This window comes from Rhinatrema bivittatum, chromosome 5 (assembly GCF_901001135.1).
Source record: "Rhinatrema bivittatum chromosome 5, aRhiBiv1.1, whole genome shotgun sequence".
Lineage (NCBI taxonomy): Eukaryota > Metazoa > Chordata > Amphibia > Gymnophiona > Rhinatrematidae > Rhinatrema > Rhinatrema bivittatum.
In genome coordinates, this window is record NC_042619.1 from 238,250,082 (window position 1) to 238,276,195 (window position 26,114).

At 42.9% G+C, this 26,114-nt stretch overlaps 1 protein-coding gene across 5 annotated transcripts in view; it reads right to left on the reverse strand.

Annotated features, from left to right (window-relative positions):
- ITSN1 (intersectin 1) overlaps positions 1–26,114 on the reverse strand; it is a 520,117-nt gene that overhangs the window by 320,618 nt on the left and 173,385 nt on the right. For all 5 annotated transcript variants that reach the window (XM_029603536.1, XM_029603539.1, XM_029603538.1 and 2 more), the window contains 3 exons: positions 24,916–24,979; positions 23,086–23,223; positions 497–633 (listed from right to left, as the gene is read on the reverse strand). In XM_029603536.1, coding sequence (XP_029459396.1) covers positions 497–633; positions 23,086–23,223; positions 24,916–24,979 — 339 coding nt within the window. The remainder of the gene's footprint in view (positions 1–496; positions 634–23,085; positions 23,224–24,915; positions 24,980–26,114) is intronic.

Below are 26,114 nucleotides of genomic sequence, written 5' to 3' on the forward strand. Positions count from 1 at the left end.
TCCACATGGCAGTGTGCAGCACTGTCATTAAGCTGGCCCACTATTTGTTTTTTTTTAAACACACACAGAGCAGAAAGAAAGCAGAAAAATCTCAGGATGTGTTCTTTCTCTAGCTAATATCAGATAATTTCCTAATATCTGAAAAGCAGCAGCATATCTTGAGTTCTGTAGTCTGTTTTCTTTCTGCAGACAGAAAGGAAGTTGAACGCCTGACTTAGGTGCCTCAGTTTTAGGCACAATTTCAGTCATACCTAGAATCCAAAGTTTTAGGCTGAAAGTCTGTCAAACTTAGGGCCCTAAATCTAGGGCTGTTTAGGAGCCTAGTGCTGAAAATCAGCACTGTGGGCCTAACTTCTTTCCTCAGTTAACAAGTCAACTGAGCAAATCTAAACTAGAAGTCATGCACAGTCATCTTGAAGGTATAACTTTCATATGCCGATTTCTCGGTGCTCAAGGGATGTTTTTCTAAAACAAAACCCCTCCCCTTTGAATGTACCATGCAATTTCTTGTCCTGCTGCTGCTGCTGCTGCTGCTGCTGCTGTTGCTGCTCTTCTTCTGCAGGCTCCTCTGGTAACCTCTGGTCTACAGATCCTGAACGGATGCTGGAGATGCCACTTCCAGAGCGAACTCGTCTGCAAAGCAGGAGACACGCTTAAAGAGTTTGCACAGCACTTAACTTCACACCTATGAGGTGCATGCTCTGCCTATCACTAACAATCAGCTGGTGTCCAGATTCTGCTTATCAAAAAGTTTGATTTCATACTCCATTTCAGTTAATGCTATTAAGTGTATTTATTGCTTTGGAAATACTGCATAAAGCTGCCAATCAACAACAAGTGGAATAATTAGGTGTAACTTCCTTTCCCATCTCCAAAATTCAAAATAGTAGAAGTTCTGAAAAAACCCTGAAGCCTGCTTTTTTATATGGAGCCAATAAATGAAAATGGGTCTAAAGCTCTTACATCCAAAACACTAAAAAACACTGTGGGGCTAGAAGGCAAGTTATATTCTCACATCCAGCAACTGTTGGCACCTGGAAGCCTTTGATGGTGAGCTGTTTGGCACAAACCAAAACAAGTCTAACAACCAAGGCATCCGCTCTTTATGAAATCTGTGAGAACCTCATGGTTACCATGACTGAGAGGCACATGATGATGCTCATGAACTGACTCCCTCCCATATCCTCACTGACATCACTAAATTAAGGGGACAGAAACAAAGGAGTGTGGAAAATGGCTCTACCACATTGGCTTCCAATTGAATAGTGCAAGAGGCTCCCACATCTGTCCTGGAGGACCCCCCAACCAGTTGGGTTTTCAGGATATGAACAATGAATACACAGATTGTGGATATCCTGAAAATCTGATTGGCTAGGGGTCCCCAGGGCAGGTTTGGGAATTACTGGAAGAGAGGATTCAGTTTAAATTTTTTTTCCCTGGTTTTTAATTGCCTTCATTCTGCAACCCCTAAATATTTAGCAGACTTGCTCTCCTATTATCATCCTTAAAGACTGTTATGTTCTTCACAACAAGCATTGCAAAAAGTGCCATGTTATCCAGGCATAAAATTAGTAGGGACACAGCTATGTAGCTTCCAATGTTTTCTGGAGTCTGTTGCTTCTTGATAGTTACTTGGAAATCAATTATTTGAAGTTTCACAAAAGGGTCAAGGCCAGGTTATTTAAGAGTTTATTTGGTTAAACTAAGCTACTGGATTTGTAGTGCTTTTGGTTAAACATGAGAAAGTTGAGATCAGGAATCTGTTTATTTTTTATTAACATGGAATTTATTTATATCTTATGTTTGATGAAGATGTATAATTATGTTATTTCTTAATGATGTAATTTGACTGTTATCTGCTCTCTGGCTCAATTTGGAAAGCAAGAAAGAAAGAGAAAGATTCTTCAAACTTTGGAAGAATAATTTAATGCAAAAATGTTATTTTGCTTGTAGGATCATGTGGTCATCCCTTTAATGTATGGGCTGGGCTCTAGCTTTGTGGTTTCATTTCCATGTGACATGGAAGTCAATATTGAAAAGCTTACTGAGCAGATAAGATAACTGAGTAAATGTACCCGGTTATCCCTATCCAGATATTCAGCGGCACTTATCTCACTAAGGGGCCAATGCAAAAAAAAGCATGGAAACCGGGCACTGAAAAGTCAGCGCCTGCTTTCTTAATGCCACATAGTGTCCGCAAGGGGGGCGCCATGCAATATTATAATTAGGGGGTCGCGGTTACCAGAGGTCTGCCGGTTATGAACACCGGCGCCGATAAACTCGGCGTCTGTTTTCATAACTGCAGTCCGCCATATTGGTGTTGGTCTTCTTAATGCGGCCGGCTGAGTTTTTTTTTTTTTTACTTTTAAAAGAAGTACAGAAAAGCAGTTTTTTCTGTTTTTCTGTATTTCTTTTCAAAGCGCTCAGCTATTAACGCCTACTCCAGACAGGTGTTAATAGCTGAGTGATAAATGTGCGTCTCAGACACACATTTATTTTTTTGCATTTGGAGTGAATGAGTAATAGCCTCATTCTCATGCATTTGCATGTGATGAGCGCTATCCCATTCACTCTGCGCCGGATGCATGTTAAATAGGCGCTAATCCCCCTATTGCATTAGGGGGTGGATTAGCAACTATTTAACCCGCGTCCAATTGCGGGTTATACAGTGTGCTCGGCTGAGTGCACTGTATTGCATCAGCCCTTAAAAGTACCATTGAATATCTGACTAAATCTACCGACAGATATTTATGTGGACAGAATTATCTGCACAAATTTAGCTGGATAATTCTGAATACAGTAGCCCACTGTGGGAACACCCAAACCTGGCCTCTTTCTCACCCAGCTAAATTTATGCAGATAGTGGTCTTTCCTACATAAATCTAGCCAGGTAAAGCGGGGAGTTTTGAATGGGTAAGATTTACCTGGCTATATCCAGTTTTAGCTGGATAACTCTTTTGAATACTGACCTCATATGATAATGAGGGCAGTTGAGGACCAAAAGACCTATATAGTCTGCCTAATGTGCCACTTTTGCAATGCCAGAGGCCTCTTAATGGATCACTGGTTTTCTCATCATTTCTTCACAACTAAGGATCATCTTTGCTTGTCCTAGCTTCTTGAATTCTGTTACTGTTTTTTGCCCGAATAGAAACAGACTACCTATTGGTACCTGCCTACTTGCTGTCAAAGGGACTTAATCTGTGATCTTCTTTCCCTCTGTCAAAAAGATCCCTTAATGTTTATCCTTTGCATGCTTTAATTTTGCTACTATATTGACTTCTATAACCTCCACTAGATGTCTGTCCTGGTGTCCACCATTCTCTCAGTGAAAAAGTAATTTCTCACACTACTTTTAGCCTCCCTCTCTTCAGCTTCATATGATGAGCCCTTCTTGCTACACATTTCATTCTATGGAAAATGCTTTCTTCCAGTACTTATTGAGGCCGGCTAGATATGTGAATATTTGTATCATATCTCCCCGTCCCCTTTTTTCTTCCAGAGAGGACATCTTTAGCTCCCCAGTCTTTATGGGAGCAATTTTCAAAGGGATTCTCTGTGGGTAAACTCCTGTTTATCTGCAGAGAAAACCTTTTTCAAAATAGTACCCTCCTCCCTGTGCAGGGAAAAGGGGAGGAGACAGGGCTGGCCCAGCAAAGTATGTACAGGGAGTTTATTTTTAATTTCTTGTGGTACTTTCTGGCAGGGAGTTTGCACTTGTGGGCACTTGTGTGCTGATGGTGCCCACTGGACCAAAAGTTTTCAAAAGGAAACTAAATAAGAAATGTCCTTTGAAAATGAGCTTACTCAGCTAATGAATGTGATTTAGATTTAATTTGGAAGATCAATAGAAATTTTAATACAAAAAGAAAATTAAAGGGCCACGGGTACAAAGTACCTGCAGGTCTGCAAGCTCTGTGGCAGGGACAGGAAAATTGGTTCTTAACTGTTAATTTTCATTCCTGTAGTACCACGGATGAGTCCAGACTCCTGGGTTTATTCATCCCTGCCAGCAGATGGAGACAGAAAGTTTCACTGACACTTTCATACTCCCTGGTGACACCTGCTGTTCCTCAGTATTGATCTGTACCCAAGCACAACACTTGCATGAGAACATGCCATACTAGGTGAGACCAAAGGTCCATCAAGCCCAGCATCCTGTCTCCAACAGTGGTCAATCCATACCATAAGAACCTGACAATTACCCAAAAACTAAGTCTATCCCAAATTACTGTTGCTAGTAATAGCAGTGGCTATTTTCTAAGTCAACTTAATTAATAGCAGGACATGGACTTCTCGTCCAAGAACTTATCCAATCCTTTTTTAAACCCAGCTATATTAACTGCACTAACCACATCCCCTGGCAAGAAATTTCAGAGTTTAATTGTGCGTTGAGTGAAAAAGAACTTTCTCCGATTAGTTTTAAATGTGCCACATGCTAACTTCATGGAGTGCCCCCTAGTCCTTCTGTTATCTGAAAGAGTAAATACTGTAACAGATTCACATTTACCTGTTCTAGACCTCTCATGATTTTAAACACCTCTATCATATCCCCCCTCAGCAGTCTCTTGTCCAAGCTGAACAGTCCTAACCTCTTTAATCTTTCCTCATAGGGGAGCTGTTCCATTCCCCTTATCATTTTGGTAGCCCTTCTCTGTACCTTCTCCATCGCAATTATATCTTTTTTGAGATGCGGCGACCAGAATCGTACACAGTATTTAAGGCGCGGTCTCACCATGAAGTGATACAGAGGCATTATGATATTTTCAGTTTTATTCTCCATTCCCTTTCTAATAATTCCCAACATTCTGTTTGCTTTTTTGACTGCCGCAGCCATTGAACAGACGATTTCAATGTGTTATCCACTATGACGCCTAGATCTCTTTCTTGGGTTGTAGCACCTAATATGGAACCCAACATTGTGTAATTTTAGCATGGGCTATTTTTCCCTATATGCATCACCTTGCACTTATCCACATTAAATTTCATCTGCCATTTGGATGCCCAATTTTCCAGTCTCACAAGGTCTTCCTGCAATTTATCACAATCTGCTTGTGATTTAACTACTCTGAACAATTTTGTGTCATCTGCAAATTTGATTATCTCACTCGTCGTATTTCTTTCCAGATCATTTATAAATATATTGAAAAGTAAGGGTCCTAATACAGATCCCTGAGGCACTCCACTGTCCACTCCCTTCCACTGAGAAAATTGTCCATTTAATCCTACTCTGTTTCCTGTCTTTTAGCCAGTTTGCAATCCACGAAAGGACATCACCACCTATCCCATGACTTTTTACTTTTCCTAGAAGCCTCTCATGAGTTGTGGCAACCAGAATTGTACACAGTATTCAAGGTGCGGTCTCACCATGGAGATGCGGTCTCACTTGTAAAACCTTGAAAAAAGCCTTCAGAGTCTGTATTCCATAACCTTAAAAATTTGTACCAAAAAGATTACAGCTGAGTGGACGACTCTCCATCTCCATAGATTGGGCAGGTTCTGGACTGATCCATGGTACTACAGGAATGAAAATTAGCAGGTAAGAACCAATTTTCTTTTCCATGTACGTACCAAAGCTCCCTACAAAGGGTGGGACCTGGAGAGTCCCGCTCGCAAGACACCCTTGCCAAAAGATCGAATCTCCAGATCCCCTACATCTAGACGGAAGTGCCTTGCAAAAGTATGCAGCGACTTCCAAGTCTCCGCCCTACAAATTTCCTGTGGTGAAACCAACTGGGCCTCCGCCCCTGAGACCACCTGAGAATGTGTACAGTGAGCCCTCAAACCTTCAGGCACCTGACAGCCTTTGAGAATGTATCCTGTCCCAATAGCCTCCTTAAGCCACCTCGCAATGGTAGCTTTGGAAGCCTGGGTACCTTTCTTCGTACCACTTCATAAAATGAACAGATGATCAGATCTCCTAAAATCATTCGTTACCGTGAGATACCTCATTAAAGTCCTACGGATGTCCAACAGCCTAAGCTCCCACGCATGAGGCGCCGAAGCATCCAATTCTGGGAAAGCCGGAAGCTCCACTGTTTGATTAACATGTAAAGCAGATACCACCTTGGGAAGAAACAAGGGAACCATCTGCAAGGACACGCCTGAATCCAAGATCTGAAGGAATGGATCGCAGCAAGTTAAAGCCTGCAACTCAGATTCTTCTTGCAGAAAAAATGGCTACCAGGAAAACGACCTTCAAGGTCAAATCCTTAAGAGTCGATCTGGAGAGGTTCAAAAAGGTGGCTCACATAAAACTCGGAGAACGAGATTAAGATTCCAGGATAGACAAACTCTCCTAACCGCAGGGTGCAAACTCTTAATCCCCCCAAAGAAATCAAACCAAATCGGGATGAGAGGACAATGTGTAGCCCTCACATAGACAAGCCAGAGCTGCTACCTGTACTCTGAGGGAGTTGAGAGCTAGGCCTTTGATCAAACCTTCTTGAAGGAAAGATAAAACCTGAGACACCGAAGACCGTTAAGGCCTGAACCCTGCTAGTTACACACCATCCCTCAAAAACCTTCCAGACTCTGATATACGACAATGAAGTCAATGTCTGTCTAGCTTGCAGAAGAGTAGTTATGACTGTTCATCTCAAACATCACCTCTCAAAAGCCAGGTCGCTAGACAAAAGCAATCTGCCAGGTCTGAAAATATGGGGCCCAGGAAACACAACGGAAGCTGATCCAATTTGCGATGTAGCAACCAAAAGTAGACAGATCAGTGAAAAAGATTATTTGTCACAATGTTTCGGCCTGACTCTGGCCGAGTTTCGCTCTATTCTTAGAACTGCCTCAGGGGCCACTATAACATTAAAACATATATAAACATTCAAAAACAATTAAAATTGTCATGACATCACAATAACACAAATCATAAGAAATTATAAAAAAAAATCAAATGAAATAAAACTTAAAATAAATTAAAAATGACATACATTATAAATAGACAAGATGTGCACATAGAATATAAAATTAATTATAAACGGTAGTTTAGAATTAATGCTACGTGTTGTACCTGCGGAGTTTATTCAGATATTTAAACAAAAATGTTTTAATTATTTGCTATATAGATCCCCGAACAATTATTCTTACAAAAGCTTGATAAAATTATAACATTTTGTTAAGATTTAGACTGATCATTGTGCCCATCCTATATATATTATCTGATTACATTTTAATTTAATGTGTTATTACTAACCATACTTCTTTTGAATCACACAAAGAATTGCAGATCAACTATTCTCTTCACCATGTCCGAAAAGACCTTAAATATAAATAATAGTACCACAGCAGCACAAAATGTATTAAAATTAGTCTAAGGAAAACATGTGCATGTATGAATCACGAAAAAAACACTCTACTGTGTACGGACTCTTACTATGTATTGAACTCCATTTTATCCAAATACAACAGACTGTTTCATTAATACATATCTGTACATGAATGCCTATACTATAACCCATATCTCAAAAAATAGAGCAATGGACAATACTCAACATTCATTATACAATAAATTAAATGTCCTGCTCCCATGATGTAATTATAATATCCCTAAAAATATCTGTGTAATTACTCATTGCAACCTTAATTTAAAAAACAATATATATATAAATATTTTTATGAAAGCCAAAATGACATAAGCTATATTTTTTAGAAAAACACCGTGTCTAACCAAAAAGAAAAGCATGAGCAACAGTATTATCTATTACTAAAATCTTGCAAAACAGGATCGGTAGTTAAAACTCGGGTGAAAAGACTTAAATATGATAACTGGGATATCACACATCAAAAATCGCTGAGACTAAACTTATGTGCATAAGTCTTTAGCTATTCAAAAGACAATTATGAATTAAACCTTTACTGAAAGTATTGTTCTTACTTCAAGTTGACAAACTTGCACGCTGATCGCACTGTCGGCGTCTCAGCACCGCTTTACCGGAAAGCGCCTTTTTTCTGCTCTTCAAAAGATCTAACTTTAATCGTACGTCTTTCACGTTTAGTTATCGCAATAATTAAAGCAAAATCTCACTGCCTACACTGGTGGCAATCCTCTCTATGTCTATACTAAAGCATAGGATCGATTAAATAAAATACACCCGTTCAAACTTGTAATGAAACATGTTGATTCATTGATATAAAAGTATGTCAGGGAACACAACCACACACGTGAAAATTAAAAAGTAAAAATTAATAACTTCTAAAGAGATAAAAACCAGATACTCAAATATATAAAAATTATATTTAAAAATATATAAATATATGCAAAGGGATAAACAAAAAGAGGCAATGGTTTGGCACTTAATGAAGTATTTTTTGTGTTTGCGTAGTTGTTTATTTAATTAGATATTTATTTTTCTTTTATCTGGTTTTTTATATTTCAATTTTGTGAACCGTCTTGGTCAAAGTTTATTTGTGAAAGACGGCATAGAAATGTTTTTAAATAAATAAATAAGAGCATATAAAATATATAAAAAATCATTGTATTACAATTGCACCACAGAACTATTGGTATTTAGTTGAAACCTCACAATTAAAAATGTATATAAGAAAAAGGGGGTACTAAAAAATATATAATAAATAGTAATAAAAATTAATATATAATAACAAAAAGTACTCATTAGGGCATGCTGAAGGACTACTGTCTCTATGTTTCCGCCTAAAGTCAACACCATAAACCGCAACATACCCAGACAGGTTAAATGTGTTATGTACAGTAAAATATGCATTTGAATATCTGGATCCATACAAAATGATTGATTATACAGTATATTTATAAATTTATACATCATCCATATCACTATTCAAGCCATTTGGGTGAAGAGTTTATGGTGTTGACTTTAAAACATATATGTTTCCACCTAATGTTATAGTGGCCCTGAGGGAGCTCTAAGAATAGAGCAAAACACAGCCAGAGTCGGGCCTAAACACTGTGACAAAGAATCTTTTTCACCGATTTGTCTACTTTTGATTGCTACACTGAAAATATGGGGCCCTGCCGAAAAAAGATTTATTTTTTTTTTTTTTTTGAATTTTTTTTTTTTTTTTTTATACCGAAATTCCTGTATAAGATACAAATCAATCCGGTTGATGACTGATGACTGAAGTGTAACTGTCTGTCCACTGCCATGTCAACCAGATCCGCGAACCACGGCCGATGAGGCCATGCCGGGGCTACCAACACCATTTCTCCTGGGTGTTTCTCTATCTGACGCAACACTTTGCCTATCTAAGGCCAAGGGGAAAACATGTAAAGAACCATCCCCGAGGCCAGGGTATTACCAGATCGTCGACTCCTTCGGCTCCGTACTCCCGTTTTCAAGTGAAAAAACGAGATGCCGTTACGTTCAGATGTGTCGCTATTAGATCCACATGGGGACAGCCCCACCTCTTTTGGATGAGCTGCATCGCTGCCTTGGACAACTCCCACTTCCTTGGATCTAGCGTTTTGCGACTTAGAAAATCCGCTTGAACGTTTGAGACCCCTGTGATATGAGATGCTGCTATATGAATCAAATGCTGCTCCACCCAAGGAATTAATTCCTGAGCCTCCTGGGCCACTGCATGACTCTTGGTTCCTCTCTGCTGATTGATATATGCCATGGTTGTTGCATTGTCCAACAAGACCCTCAGTTAGAGGCCTTGAACCAAAGGTAGAACAAGCAGCAACGCTAACTGCACTGCTCTGGTCTCTAAGCGATTGATAGACCAAGAGGCTTCTTCCACCAACCAAATGCCCTGGGCCAATTGTTGCTGACATACTGCTCCCCAACCAGAAAGAATGATATCGGTAATAAGAATTACCCAATCCAGGACCTCCAGATCGACCCCACGACCAGATTGGACGACTGCAACCACTAAGCCAGACTGTCCCATGCATGACCACTGAGTGAGATGGACATATGAAACTCTGACAACTGATTCCACTGTGCCAACAGAGCTTTCTGTAGCGGTGTTATATGCGCAAAAGCCCACGGCACCAACTCCAGCGCTGAGGCCATCGAGCCGAGAACCTGCAAAAACTCCCAAGCTCTGGGAACATGCAAAGCCAACAGACGCTGAACTTATGTCTGTAACTTGCAGGCTCTCTCCTCCTAGAGGTACACCTTGCCCTTCAGCATGTCGAACAGAGTCCCCAAGTAGTCTAGAGTCAGAGATGGGATCAGCTGGCTCATTGCCAAATTCACCACCTAGCCTAGAGATTCTAGGGTAATGATTACCTTCTGCATCACCGTAACACAAGCTACTTCCGACTTTGCTCTGATGAGCTAATCGTCTAGATAAGGATGCACCAGGACCCCCTTGCACCGCAATGTGGCCGCCGCCACCACCACCATTACCTTGGTGAACGTGCAGGGTGCCGTGGCCAGCCCAAAGGGGAGAGCCTGAAACTGGAAATGCTGATCCAGTACCATGAATCTCAGGAACCACTGGTGATATGTAGGTAGGCCTCTGTCAGATCCAAAGAAGCCAGGAACTCATCCCTTGCACACAGCTGCAGTTACCGACTGCAAAGTTTCCATTCAAAATCTCGGGACCTTTAGCACCACATTTATCCGTTTTAAATCAAGAATGGGGCCTTTCCCACTCTCAAGCCAGAGTCAGGCTCTCCTCATTCTCAATCCACCAACATTTTCACCAACTCATGATAGAGAAAAGCCTAAAGCCCATCCAGAACTGGATCCGCACCTTCCATATCTGAATCTTCCTGTGGGAATTTCAGCCCTAGTTCCTTCAAAACCTGAGGAATCAAAGGGCCTAACTCCTCCTTCCGGAACAAGCAGAACACTTTAGGGTCATCACCCCCTGAGACTGGAAGATTATCTAGATCGTCTCCTTGAGATATGCTGAAGTCATCTGGATCGATAACCTGATCCTGCAACAAGACCTCCTGTGTCCCAGGGTCCCCCTGAGACCCAACTGAGTCATCCAAGTCTGCCGCAGCAAATCTAGGATGCCGCACATGCTGTCCCAGCAGAGGGTTCCAATATCGGGACTGCTCAGGCCCTGGAGTGCCTCTCTGACCCCCTAGAGGGTGAAACTGGCTACCCAAACCTGCCTGCTGAGCTAAATATGCATCATGCAGCAGGAGAACAAAATCAGCAGAAAAGGCCTGAGGAGCCTGAGAGAGCTGTGAGGGCACAGTCTCTGTGGATGCAGGCACTGGCAGATCTAAGTGCACTGCCTCATCTGCCCCCCCCCCCCCCCAGACCCTCTATCGTGGTCAGGTGGGCCAGAGAAAGATGCAGAGGCAAATCTCCCCCATTGTCTGTCTGAACAGACCGAAATGCCGGAGGAGCCAAAATGACTGCCGTTCCTGCGTTGGAGGAAATCAGAGGCTTGCCGCAGTCCGCACATCGGCGCTTCACAGAAACCCTTGGGGGAGAACCCGAACAATGGTGCCTGCCTCTCGCGGTCACCGGAGCCTCCGACAGACCCTCTCCCTCAGAAATGCAGGCTGCAGGAGAGGAGTGATGTCATCGGCGCAGATGGCTGACTAAATCTGGGCTCCCGATCCACACACCCATCAAATCTTTGTAAATCTCCCACATCAGCTTTCACAAGACCACAAAAACATAGCGCAGCCTGGGACTGACAACCTCCGATGTCGATACGATGGAAAATCGGCAGATCTACGAAAATTCTCCTATAAAAACAAGAGCAGAGGAAACAAACAGGCCTTTCTCAAATGGCGGTGCTTGAGGAGGACTTATCTTAGAACGAGCAGCCAGATGACTCACCCTCGTTTGACGATGAAATGCCGACCAGATCAGAACTGAAACGCTGGTTTACAGAATTATGGCAAGACTTAAAATATCACAAACGGGATATCATGATCACTATTGCAGATATTAAAGAGGAGATAGCAGAAAATGACCGCCATCTCTTTGAGGTTGAAACCAGAGCGGAGGCTCTCACAGACAATATCAAAATGGCCCAAGAAGATCGCTATAAAATGCAAACAGAACTGGACGCTCTATCAGACAAAGTCGAGGACCTAGAAAACAGGTGCCGACAGCAAAATCTTCGATTCCGAGGCATACCTGAAATTGCATAATACCAGGACTGTCAGAATGTAGTGGTGAAAATCAGCGCCATGCTGTTAACATCCCCAGATGACCACGAGCTGGCTAACATCAGTGAAATCAAAATAGAGTGCATAGGACCCTGGGAGCCTGCCAAGGTAATCGCCCCAGGGATATTATTGTAAGGTATCATGATTTCACTTTAAAAGATAAAATTGCAACTGCTGCCCGAAAACACACTTCATGGTCTTGGGAGGGACATGACATAATTTTTGCGGATCTAGTCCCAGTCACTATCCGTAAGCGCCAGGAAATGTAACGTATTACTGAAGCACTAAAAAAAGACAATATCGGGGCGCTCGTGAGCAGCGCTAGCGGATGGTCGCATAGGGGCTCGTGCTCCCTCCCAAGGCTCCTATTTTGCTAATAATTTGTGGATGGCGAGGACTTTTCTTACTTAGGACCCGGGCGATTAGCTGCAGGATCACACAGGATGGCTGCGAGGAAACGGGCTACCGACCTGAAGCAATTTTCCTTCAGTAAAGTGGCTGACATGCTCGTCCCGGAGGACGATGACGCACAGGCCTGCCAGCAGCGGGCTGAATTAGAGGCGCCTGCGGATGCGGGTTCCGGGCCGAGCCCCACGACTGAGCCTGCTTTGGGAAGCCTTCACCCAGATATACCTACACGCTCTGAAATCAGGAATTGGTTTTGTGAAATTCGAGCTGACCTTAAAAGCTATAAGTCGGAGCTACAGGAACGCATGGGTGAATTGCGAGAAGACTTAAACGCGGTCGGGAACCGCGTGGACGACCTGGATGTACGCGCCGACAATCAGAGCGCTAATTTGGACACTTTAAATCAGCAAACTGCTCAATTTCGCCAAACTATAGAGGTGATGTCCGACAAGCTAGAGGACCTCGAGAACCGCTCTAGGCGCTCTAATCTCCGGATTTGAGGGGTGCCTGAAATTGATACTTATAAGGACAGCATGGCCACGGCGGTGGCCATTTGCAAAGCACTTCTTGATGAAGCTCTGACTCCCTCGAGCGCGGCGAGAGCGGACACGGTTATTGAATTGGAGCGGGCTCATAGAGCCTTGGGCCAAAGACAGAATAATCAGCCTAGGGATCTAGTGCTTAAATTTCTTAATTTTCGACAGAAGGAGGAGGTAATGGCAGCGGCTCGTTCTCTCCCCAATTGGACATGGGAGACCAACACCGTTACTGTATTTAGTGACCTGGCATCTTCCACACTCCAAAAGCGTTACCAATTACGGGAAGTGACTGGAGCCCTTCGGAGTGCAGGGATCAAATATCGATGGACATTTCCTTTTGCCCTACAATTTCAATGCAAAGGGACTACTTATAGACTCAAAACGCTGGAAGACGCCGCGCAAGTATTTCAGGAGGCGGGGTTAGAGATTACGTTTACTGCGGAACCGGCTGCCCATAAGTCGACTCGGATGGATGCCACGCCGAGATGGAAACGACCTGAAGCAGGCCGAGGACGCCTTCGCAGACAGCACACGCCGGCAAGCGGGACTCCAGCGAACACAGGCTGAGACTTTTATCTACCTGGGCCCTTGTTTTACTGTGAGGGCGGTGTTGTCTCTCTAACAGAATTTTCTTTTCTAGTGCCGCGTCGCGGCTGTTCCTGTTAGGTTATGCTGACCTGACTTGGTTCCGGTGGTTCTGGCCACCCACATTTGCTATTTTTATGCCCGGTTATAGGGTGGGCTGTAGGCCCTTTATTCTTATGCTGTCTACCGTTATCTACAATGTTTCTTTCCTGCTGCTTTCTGCGGGGAGCTTTGGGGGGGGGGGGGGGGGGAGTTGCTGACTATCAGCCGGAGCGTTGTTTCTCTATACCCCATGGGAAATGGTCCGCGGAGGGTGGAAGCGGACGTCACTGATTTCCCACCTTTATCCGAAGGAGTCTCTAGGGGAGGTATATATATCTATGTTTGGCTGGGTTTTTTGGCTTTGGGGCAGGGGGTTTCGCTTTTTTCTTTCTCATTGTTGCATATTGCTGGATTGGTTCATCAGTCTCCTACATGGCCAGTATCTCCTTTGGCTAATTTTTTTGTTTTCCGCTATTTCTTATGGTTAAAATAGTGTCACTGAATGTCAAGGGACTAAATTCCTATAGGAAGAGATTCCTGTTTAAACAGGAACTCCAACATCAACGGGCAGATATAATCTATGTGCAGGAAACTCACCTCAAGAATAGACATAGCCATTTATTGGCACAACGAACTCACCCACATGTTTATCACGCTGGCTGTGGGGTGGGCGGTAAGTTTACGGGCACGGGAATTCTACTAGCAGCGACTCTAGTGTTTGAATACATTTCCCATATTGCTGATCCTAACGGGCGTTACCTCCTACTGAAGATCCGGGTAACTAACCGGGTGTATACTCTGGTTTCTATTTATGGCCCAAATAGGGAGCGGGATATCTTTTTGTCGGAACTGGGAGGCGTGCTTTTAGAACATGCCGAGGGGCATATCATTTTAGGGGGGGATTTTAACATCACCTTACAGCAAGAGCTTGACAACTCACGGCAGCAGTCCCATACTCCTCCGGGGTTGCGTAAGCGACTCAAATCCTTGATTACTGACTGGTCCTTAATGGACATCTGGAGGCATCGTTACCCTAAGTCTCGCTCGTACTCTTTTTATTCTGCCCCTCATGACAGCTACTCTCGTATCGATTATTTTTTAATTGATAAACAATTGGGCAATAGGGTGCGCAGGACTGAAATTGACGCCATTTCATGGTCAGACCATGCCCCTATTTTGCTGGAGGTGGATATGAGCGACGGAGATCAGGGTGAGCGCTTTTGGCGACTAAATGAGTCATTGCTCCAGGATGCTTCCTTTGTCCAACAGCTACTACCCCAATTACAGGAATATTTTGATTTCAATACTGACCCCGAGGTAAACCCCGGTATCATATGGGATTGTTCCAAGGCTTATGCTAGAGGCCTCTTACTCTCCCGAGCGGCGGCATGTAAGCGTCGGAGGGAACAAGCCAGGCGACTTTTAGTGCACAAAATTCAGGAACTCACCCAGGACCATATGCGCACGCTGTCCTCTCGTTGCTATCAGAAGTTATTAGCAGCCAAATCCGAACTCTACACTCTAGATAATGCCCGACTGCTGCATGCTTTAGACATTACGAAACAGGCCTATTATGAGGGGGGAAACAAGGCTGGGAGATTCTTGGCCCGCAGTCTTAAAGCCAGACATGCCTCTACCATTATCCCCAAAATTAAGAATGATAAGGCTGAGGTACTAACGGCCTCTACTGACATTAGGGATGCATTCACCGCCTTCTATGGGCAATTGTATAGTTCTGATGGGTCCATCCATCCTGATAGCATAGAAGACTACCTGAAGGGGGTTACTTTACCGAGTCTCACATCTCCCCAACGGGAAGCACTAGACGCTCCTATAACGGAGGAGGAAACCTTGGCGGCTATTAAATCCCTTAAACCTGGTAAGGCGCCCGGCCTGGATGGTCTGTCGGGGGTTTACTATAAGAGATGTGCTTCTGTCCTTGTAGGGCCATTGGCGCAATTCTTCAATAGCCTCCGGGCAGAGGGGAAGTTAGCGCCCCAGGCGAATGTTGCGGGTATTACTGTTTTGGCTAAGCCAGGGCGGGATCCCATTCAATGTGCCTCTTATAGGCCTATCTCCCTCATAAATGTTGACCTCAAGCTCCTGGCCCGCATTCTAGCGCTTCGTTTAAATCGGTATCTCCCGAATTTGGTTCACAATGACCAAGTGGGCTTTGTTCCGAACCGCATGGCGGCCAACAACATTAGAAAGGTGCTGGATCTTGTGTGGTGGGTCCATCGGCAGAAAGAACCGGCAGTTCTGCTTTCTTTAGATGCGGAAAAAGCTTTTGACCTGGTCCATTGGCCTTTTTTATTTATGACCTTGCAGAGGATGGCCATTGGGCCAGGTTTCTGTCAATGGATCCAGCGCTTATATGACCGTCCCAGGGCGCGGGTGAAGGTGAATAATGGATATGGGCCTGCTTTTGACATTGGCAGGGGCACTAGGCAGGGGTGTCCTCTCTCCCCCCTTTTATTTGCGATATACCTAGAACCTCTTGCTACCACAATTCGTGATTCCCTGGACATTAAGGGTGTTGAATTGGGTGCCGCTCAGTACAAACTATCCCTGTTTGCAGACGATGTGCTGTTAATGCTGACGAATCCCCGATCGTCTCTCCAGGAGGCTATTCGGGAACTAGGTCGCTATAGTGCTGTTTCCAGTCTGAAGATCAACTTTGACAAATCTGAGCTGCTTAATATTAACTTGAGTCCTGATGATGTACATGCCCTGAAGGGCCATTTCCCGTTCAAATGGGCTAAACACCACATTAAGTATTTAGGTGTCAGAATATCCTCCCAACTCCCTGACTTATATCGACTGAATTATCAGCCTCTCCTGGATAAGATATTTACTGATTTAAGTCGCTGGAATAAGGGGTTGTATTCCTGGTTGGGCAGGATTGCCATTATTAAAATGAACACATTGCCTAAATTCCTTTACTTGTTCTCCTCCCTTCCTGTGTACCTCTCTCCCCCCCTCCTTCGCACTTGGCAAAAGCGCATCTTTGACTTCATTTGGCGCCGGCGACCTCCTCGGCTTGCACGGGCGGTTCTTTACTTACCCAAATTGCAGGGGGGCTTGGGAGTACTTAATATTCTCTGGTATTACCGCGCTGCGCAACTTAAGGCCCTGATAGATCTTCACCGCTCGTGCTCTCCCAAACAGTGGGTGCTTATAGAACAAGCTATGGTAGGCCCCATGGCTCTTACAGCCATGCCGTGGCAACCTCGGTCTACATGGCGCCCTGTACGCTGTATCCCTTGGGCCCTGGAAACCACCCTACGTATCTGGGGACAGTCCCGTATACCACTAGTTGGGATGTATAAATATTTTTATCAGTCTTCCCTCGCTCATAATGGGAATTTTACTCCGGGGCACTTGTCTCCTCACTTCCAGCCATGGAGGGAGAGGGGCATACTCACTATTGGTCACTTTTTATCTCAAGAGGGTTTCCTTGCTTTAGAGCAGCTTACGGCTAAGCACAGTCTCCCCTCCCCCAACTTTCTTGTGTATGCCCAGGTTGTGCATTTCATTAGGGCTTTGCAGGGAACTCATTCTTTACGCCCGGGACGCTCTCTGTTTGAAACCTATTGTACTTATAGTGACTCGCTTCGGGGGGTAATCTCGAAATTGTATCAAATGTTTTTTCACCAGGGGATCGGTCAGTGCTCCTTTGTTTCACAGTGGGAGGCTGATTTACAGATGCAGTTGGGTGACGAGGGTTGGAATGCGGTGCTGCTGTCGGCCAGGCGCTGTTCGATATCGGCACAATTACAGGAAAATTGTTTCAAAATGATATACCGTTGGTATCACACCCCTGCTAAACTCCATAAGTTTTATCCTCACCTTGGTGATCATTGTTGGCGTAACTGTGGCCAGACTGGCACATACCTGCATATATGGTGGTCTTGCCCCACACTGGTTGGGCTATGGCAGGAGGTTTTTGCCTGGCTAAGCACTCTTCTGGACATCGCTTTATCGCCTTCGGCAGCGATTGCGCTGTTGCATATATTTCCAGAAACTATCCCTAACTTGTATTGGCGTTTCTGTGTCCAGCTGTTCATTGCTTCCCGCAGCCTTATTGCTGCATGTTGGAAATCTGCCCGTGTGCCCACACTGCCGGAGATTCAGGCGAAGCTTCACAATTTTTATAAGCTAGCTTCTCTGACAGCTACTAAGCATCACCGCCTTCCAGCCTTTACTAAGGCATGGAAACCTTTTATTACCTTTTTGGGTGGCTCCTAGCCACGCACTGTTTCTGGTGGGTGTGACCTAGGTATTGGTTCTTCCCCTGCCCAGTGATTGGGGAGGGCTTCCTTAGCACTTTTAGTAGCTATAGACTGTGGGATCCCTTGCATTCCTATCCTTTCTTTTTGCTTCTTTTTATTTTTCCATGTTTTTTTAACTTTATACTGAATAGTTGTTCTTAGTTGATACTGGTTCACTGCCTTGCTGTTTTGCTGTATTTAACTTTTCTTTCCCAGCCTATTGCCTCGGACCAATGGACTTTTTGCTTGGACTGAGACTCCTTGGTGGGGGGAGGGGGGTGGGGTGGGGGGGGGGGCAGTGTACTGTTTGTTTCATTGCTGGTTACACAATTTGTTTGGCTGACTTGTGCGCCATGACCTGGCTTTGTGTGTTGTGCAGCTAATAAAAATTGTCAAATTTCAAAAAAAAAAAAAAAAGACAATATCCGATATTGCTGGCAATTTCCATGTGGACTTGGCTTTACCTTAAAAGGAAATTTTCACAGGATCAAAACCGCGCAAGAAGGGGCTACAATACTAAAGGAGGCTGGATATTCAGGCTTCGAGGCCATTATAACAGCTGGACAACTGGTCCATCGCTGGGAAGAAGGTCCACGATGGCAGAGGGTCCCCAAAGGTGGACGTAGACTGTGCTGCAATCCAGAGGACGGGGCACAGCCATAGTTTGACACTTGAATGCACCCGGATTCATAAGTTTCTGTTTGGACATTTCACTATGGGGGAAGCATTAAAAGTCTAATTGGGCAGGTCGTCGTGGAATGCTGAGAGCATCCAGTACTGTTGGAGTAACAATCTGGGTAATGTTTCCATTATAGGGAGTTTACAGTAAATTAGATGTTAAAAAATGTTGAAAAGGGGGTGTGTGTGTGGGATGACAGATTCCTCTCCTGAAATGGCGAACAGACCACAGGGTGTGGGCTTGTATGCCGGGGAAATAGGTATAGTGGGAGAAAACCTACAAGGGTCAGTGGTGTTAAGAAATATTTGGAAGTCGACGGGGGGGGGGGGGGGGTGTCTCAGTTTCAGTCTTAGTAGAAATATGGAACAAATTTACTCTCTAAGTTACTATGGTATCGGGCGATATAAGGAGATACGGGTGGTAAACCAGGGTGGTGTCTTTCTTCATGACAGGTATATAGTTTGTCTGTAAGATCTATTAATGACTGAATTGCAAATAATGTCCCTTAATGTTAAGGGACTAAACTCGCATAGAAAACGCCAATTTCTGTTTTCTGAATTAAAACAACGCCGTACCTAAATAGCTTTTATTCAGGAATCCCATCTCAAACGCAGACATGAACATATGATGAAATCTGCTATTTTCCCTCATCAATATTGGGCGGCATGTACAAAAACAAGCAAATACACGGGAGTGGGGGTTCTCATTCATAAAGATATAATTTTTGAACAGCAGGCTTGCATTTATGATCCCGAGGGTAGATATTTATTACTCACAATCACCTCAGGAGGCACAAACTATACTTTTTAAAATATTTATGCACCTAATATTAATCAAGGATTATTCTTTAAAAAATTGGAAACTGTAATAGAACAGCACTCCGTAGGTTGCTGATAATAGGAGGAGATCTCAATTTGACAGCTAACACACACATTGACAACTCTAAGGGGCAAGAGCAGGGGTGGGCAAGTCCGGTCCTCGAGGGCTGCAAACCAGTCGGGTTTTCAAGATACCCCTAATGAATATGCATGAAATAGATTTGCATACCACTGAGGCAGTGTGTATGCAGGTCTCTCTCATGCATATTCATTAAGGATATCCTGAAAACCCGACTGGTTTGCAGCCCTCGAGGACTGGAATTGCCCACCCCTGGGCAAGAGTCTACTTCAAGTAAGGATAGAAATATATTTAAAGCTTTCCTAACAAGGCAAGGACTACTCGATTCATGGAGGGTATATAACCCCACATCTAGAAACTTTACATATTTTTCAAGGGCACATCAAATCATACTCCAGGATTGATTTACTTTTAGTAGATAAAGCTAACAAACAGTGTTGTTAGACCATATATAGATTCTAACACTTGGTCTGATCATGTACCCATAGGATTTACATTGCAGGTAGCCCATTATGATAAAGGTACTCAATACTGGAAACTTAATGAAAGTTTAATAGATGATGAGGCATTCTCTTTGACACTTAAGAGGGATATACAGGAATATCTAGAACAGAATGATAACGGTGAGGTCACACCAATGATTTTATGGGACTGCTTAAAAGCTGTGCTCAGGGGAAGATAATTGCTAGGGCGACTCATGTTAAAAAAAATGAAAGAAGCTGAAAAGAGAAAATTACTGGCAAAGATTCACCAATTAGTAGGGACACAAATGCACAGGGTCTGCTAGCACACTGACTAGGCTAAATCAATGTAGACGACAATTGGAAGCATTAGAAGCAGCAGCAATTGCTCAGCGCCTAGAGTTATTAAAACAAACTCATTATGAGGGAGGTAACAAAGCAGGGAAGCAACTAGCACGTAAACTAAAGGTACGACGTTCCCTCAATAACAGTCAAAATAAAAGATGAACGACAAATAGCGAAATTAGACCACGCTTTTTGCGTTTTTATACAGAGCTCTACGCAACCGACAATGCAATAAACAAGGAACAGATCAACACATATTTACTTAAAGCTTCATTACCTCAGATATAACAGTCCCAACGGGACATGTTAGATAAAGAAATTTCTGGGGTGGAAGTAGCTTGGGCTATCAAAAGTTTAAAAACAGGTAAATCCCCAGGATTGGACGGCTACACAGCTGCCTTTTACATAAAATATGCTAAAAAACAGCTAATACCCATGTTAGTTCAAGTATTTAACTCTTTAAGGTCTACAGGGGCAAACTCATCGACAACAAATACAGCGGGAATAACCATCCTGGCCAACCTGGCCGAGACCCAACGCTAATATCCTTAATAAATCTAGATATGAAAATCCTAGCCAAAATTCTGACTAATAGATTGAATTCCATTCTGCCAGAACTGATACATCCTGATCAATCGGGATTTATTCCAGGTCGTATGGCAGACAACTTCCGTAAAACAGTCAATTCCATCTGGTGGTCTAAGCATCATAACACCCTGTGCTTGCTATTAGCAGTAGATGCATAAAAAGCATTTGATTATGTTCATTGGCCTTTTCTCTTCCAAAACACTACAAACATTTCAGATAGGAGATTATTTTATTGGATGGATTAAGAAACTATATGAAGCTCCACTAGCCTACTGAAAAGTTAACGGGGGCTATTCCAATACTTTCCCCATCAGAAGGAGCAGGGATTCCAATACTTTCCCCATCAGAAGGGGCAGGGATGTCCTCTCTCACACCTCCTCTTTGCGCTATTTTTAGAATCATTCACACGTAGGATCAGGCATAATGATCAGATAGCTTGCATTCAGGAGGGACATTTTTCTTCCAAATTATCATTGTTTGTGACGATATTTTATTTACTACCACTGACCTTCTCAATTCTCTGCCAGCTATTTGTCAAGAGATAACGAATTTCACTAACATTTCTGGTTTTAAAATAAAACTGGGAAAAATCAGAAATTCTTAATATTTCAGTTCTGGACACAGTAGTAGATAGCCTAAAAAGAAACCCACCCCTTCCGATGGACCAAGTCTAAGATCAAGTACCTTGGGATATACATAGGATGTCAAGATGATTTGTTCCAATTAAATTATCCACCTCTACTGGAAAAGATCTACAAAAATCTGGAGGAATGGGATCGGTACCATATATCCTGGGTGGGCAGAATTGCAGTACTTAAAACAAATGTTTTACCCAGGCTCCTGTACCTTTTTCAATCACTCCCAATTGTTTTATCGCCAAAAATGAAAGAAAAATGGCAGAAGCGACTTCTCAAATTTATATGGAAAGGAAAGCAACCGAGAGTAGCGAAAAAAATATTTTTGCCAAAAAAGCAAGGTGGTATGGGAGTCCCTAATTTGCACTGGTATCATTCAGCAGCTCACCTTAAAGCGATTATTGATTGGCATAAGCAGGGTAAACAACAGCTATGGGTGAAATTGGAACAGGCCATACTTTGTTCTATGCCACTGTCTGCTTTGGTGTGGCAACCAAAATCTTCATGGCGACAGGTTATCAACCTTCCATGATACAATTCAGGCCACATACACTATTTGCTCGCGCTGGAAGAACATGTTAGTAGGCCCCAAGATCTATTTTCACAGCTCTCATATCTTTCATAATAATCTATTTAGCCCGTGTCATCAATCATCAGCTTTTAGCAGCTGGAAAAATAAGGGAATATTTAAACTTGAACATTTATGGGATCCAGGGGGTATGATACCTTTTGAGACCCTTCAACATAGATACCAACTGCCGCATAGAGAAGTGTTTTCCTACCTACAGATCAGGCATGTTCTCAATAGCCAGATGGTAGTTACTGATCTTGCACAGGGTATCTCGACTTTTGAAGGTATATGCAGACAAGCTGATAAGGTGGGACATCATATCCAAACTATACTTATTGCTTGTTGGGCAACCTAACTATCAATATACACATCTGCGTGCCTGGGAACGAGACATACCAGATACCTTATCGGAGGCCACATGGACAAATATTTTTCAAACTATGGGTAAGGGCCTGATATATCCGCCGCACATATAGAAAATGGATACAAACTACTATATCGCTGGCACATCACTCCAGACAAATAGACGGTTTAGTCTATTTGTCTGGAGTGATGTGCTAATAAACAACATTGACTAAACAGTCTATTGTTATTTAATATATGTGTATAAATTCCCCCCCCTCCCCCCTGGGTCAACTCTTATAAGAACAAGTCTGTGAGGTGGTCTCCTCTGCAAATGCCTCAACATTAATTCCAAATTGTGGCGGTTTTTTTTTTTGCTTTGGATGGGTGCATGTTAGGAAAGCGGGTGCTCAATTATGAGTGCCTGCTTTTCCTGCACGGATATTGCATTGACCAGTTTATGTGCACAAATATGCCATTAACTTTCCTAGCTGCTTTTTCACACAAACTGGCTACTCTGAGATCATCAGAGAGGTTTCTTTCCTGTTTGCTAGTTCTTCACCTACAAAAAAATGTATTTGGCCTTTGGATTTTGCCTTCCCAAAATGCATGATTGTGTTTTTCTTGAAACAAAGCACCTTACCTGAAGGATGGCGGGATGTACTCAGGAGGCAGTACAGGGGGCAAAGACTGACCAGACATAGCCACATCAATTAAGTGCATAGCCAGGATAAATTCTTCTGCTGTGAGCTTCCCATCTTGATCTATATCTGAAAGATTCCTGTTGCAGAGTAAAGAAATCATATTGTCAATAATTTGGAATTTGTTACAACAGAAACTTATTTTTACATGCAGACCATAAGATAAAGTAGCATGCTGTTACAGTTTCACAGAAGAATTAAGAAATTTCCACTCCATCTTACAAAGTATTGTCTACTTTTACTGGTTCCTTTAGGGACACATTTATTAGGGTGTGTGTAGTGTATGTCTAATTGTTTTTGAAAAATCCAACATTTAGCAACTAAAAGTCAGACCTGGCCTTTACCACTGTTCACCAATTAGATCTAGCACAGTGCTGCTCAGTGGCACTGCTCATGGAAAGAGGCAGAGTTCCATGATGCTGGAAATGTTTGACTACAATAAATGAATTGTTTAAATTAGCACTCCTTTGTCAACTCAGAAGCTATGTTGAAATATGTGCTGTAGATGTACAGTACAATAACATAGTATTATAAACCTCTTAGAAAAAAATATTTCCTATATTTTAAGCATCCCATCGGTGCTCCAAATTTTGAAGATCTCTTTCTGGCAGCTATTTATTACAGCAAATGTACCTTGACAGAGTGACTATGCTGACACTGCCCTGCCTAACCACTCCAGCATAAAGCTGAGTGAATTAAGATGCAAGGAGAAAAAGCAACATGCCCAGGGTCACACAGCGTGAGTGACAAAGCCAGAATCAGAACTGAAGCATAGACTGATACAGAGTCTCAGGAGGTAAGATTTCAGCTCAAGCTCCAACCATTACATCCTTTCCTCTTCTCACATGAAATCAAAATCTCCAGGTCAGAGATGGAGTTAAGTTTTCAGTGCTACTGCGCTGGCACTAAAATAGGTAAAAAACAGAAGGGAAAAAAAGGGACTTATTCTGTTTAGATGTCTCTGTAACTCAGCCCAGGACCCCATTGACAAGCCTTTGCTCCCCTCAGCTCTGCTTAGTCTTGTACTTGTAATGACTTACTCAGCTAAGTGGAGGCATCCACTTTTTTAAATCCAGTGTAGCTGGGTTTAAAAAAGGTTTGGATAGGATCTTGGAGGAAAGGTCCATTGACTTCTATTGATCGGGTTGACTTGATAAATAAATAGTCATTGCAATTGCTGGCAGCAGTATAATGGGATTTACTTAGTATTTGGGTACTTGCCAGGTTCTTGTGACCTGGTTTGGCATCTGTTGGAAACAGGATGCTGGGCTTGATGGACCCTTAGTCTGACCCAGTATGGCTTGATCTTATGTTCTTAAGTACTGATTTATCTGGCTATCTGGCAACTTTTTCAGATATCTGGTTGCCATTATTTAGTCGCATTAAGTACTTATCTGATTAGGTAGTGGCGACTCTGAGCCAGGTAAGTACTGACTTATCCGGCTAAGTGGCAGCAGGAAAACTCGCCAGATAGCCAGATAAGTCAGCAACCCTGACAGGGACGCCCCCCCAGGCCAACGCACATTTTAAAGGTAACATGCTGTTTTAACTCACGATGCACTAGCATATCATTAGCTTGCTGCATCAGACATTAAAAAAATTGTTAATCTGAGTGTTAAAACTTTGCGCTGAAATCTAGTGCACCATGTTTTAACACTTAGATTGCTTCATTGGCCAATAAAAGTGATCTACATGCTGCAAAGAAAGTAGCTTCCCTCTGAGTGAGAAGAAAAGATTTTACATTTAAATATGTAAATAAAAAAGTTAGTTACCATATTGTAGCCAGCTGAGCTTGGGGTAAACTTGACTGCATTAGGATTGTTCTTGCTTGGGGGCCTAAAATTAAAATACATTTTTTTTTAAAAAGAAAAATAAAAGCATTCTATTAAAAATAAATAAAAAAGATGAGCACAAAACAGTATTTAGCATTGCACAGCCCTTGCTGACTCTATCCAAGAGAAAGACCTAAATATCTTACTCGATAAGCTGGCATCACTTTGAGACTTCACTTTCCAAGTATGCCCCCTGAAGCAGAACAGATTTATGCTCCTGAAATATTTATCATGTGCCTTTTTGCCATGAGGTTTCTCCTTTCCTAAAACAGTTTCCCCTATGAATCAGCTAGATCTTCTGATAGCTTGTGAAGGAAGACTGCCACCTGTTGACTGGGAATGAGCTGTTTTAATAGTTACTACACTCACACAGCTGATTGCAGATCTTTTCAAGGGTAATTCTGAAAATGTAATTTTCTTGGGTACACAGGCTGTCTAAAAACTTTTCACCCTATACACAGATGAAAGTGTGTGCGGGGGATTAAAAGCGTGCATGTTGTTACCTGTGGGAAAAGCAGATGGGCTCAGAGGCACGCTAGGATCAGGGAGGCAACCACGTGAACTTTGCAGAGAAAAATAATCCATTGAAAAAGCAGGTGCAATCCTCTGTGGGTTCTGTTTCTCTAAGCAGTTTTCAAAAGAGAAAGTACATGCATACTTTCCCTTCGAGAACTGGTGCAAGGTCCACAGATAACATGTCTCCACAGACTTTGCAACCAGCTAATAGTTATGAAAATTGGCCTCGTCATGCATTGTGTGCTTCTGTTAATAAGACAAAGAGTGCAGTGGGATCTGCTATCCCTGATATGCTACTATATGTTTAATGGTCATTTAGCATTCCTCAGTAGACCCTTTCAGGTCTGCTCTCAAGCCCCAGTCTGTGTCTCTCAAAGTTTTTAGGATGGCTTTTGGCTAGCTTGAGTTATTGCTGAGAGGGGGCCAGCTTGTATGATAAGGAGCTCTTTATGCAAATTGCTTAACAATGAGAAATACTTGGAAAAGGAATCTCAGATTACGAAGTATAGAAAATGAAATATATTGTCATTCATTTTAGGGCTCTAAGGAATACAGATAACTCTTGTGTGTTGTTTTAGAAAATAATTGAAATTTGAAGATTAATTTCTATAAGCCTCCAATGC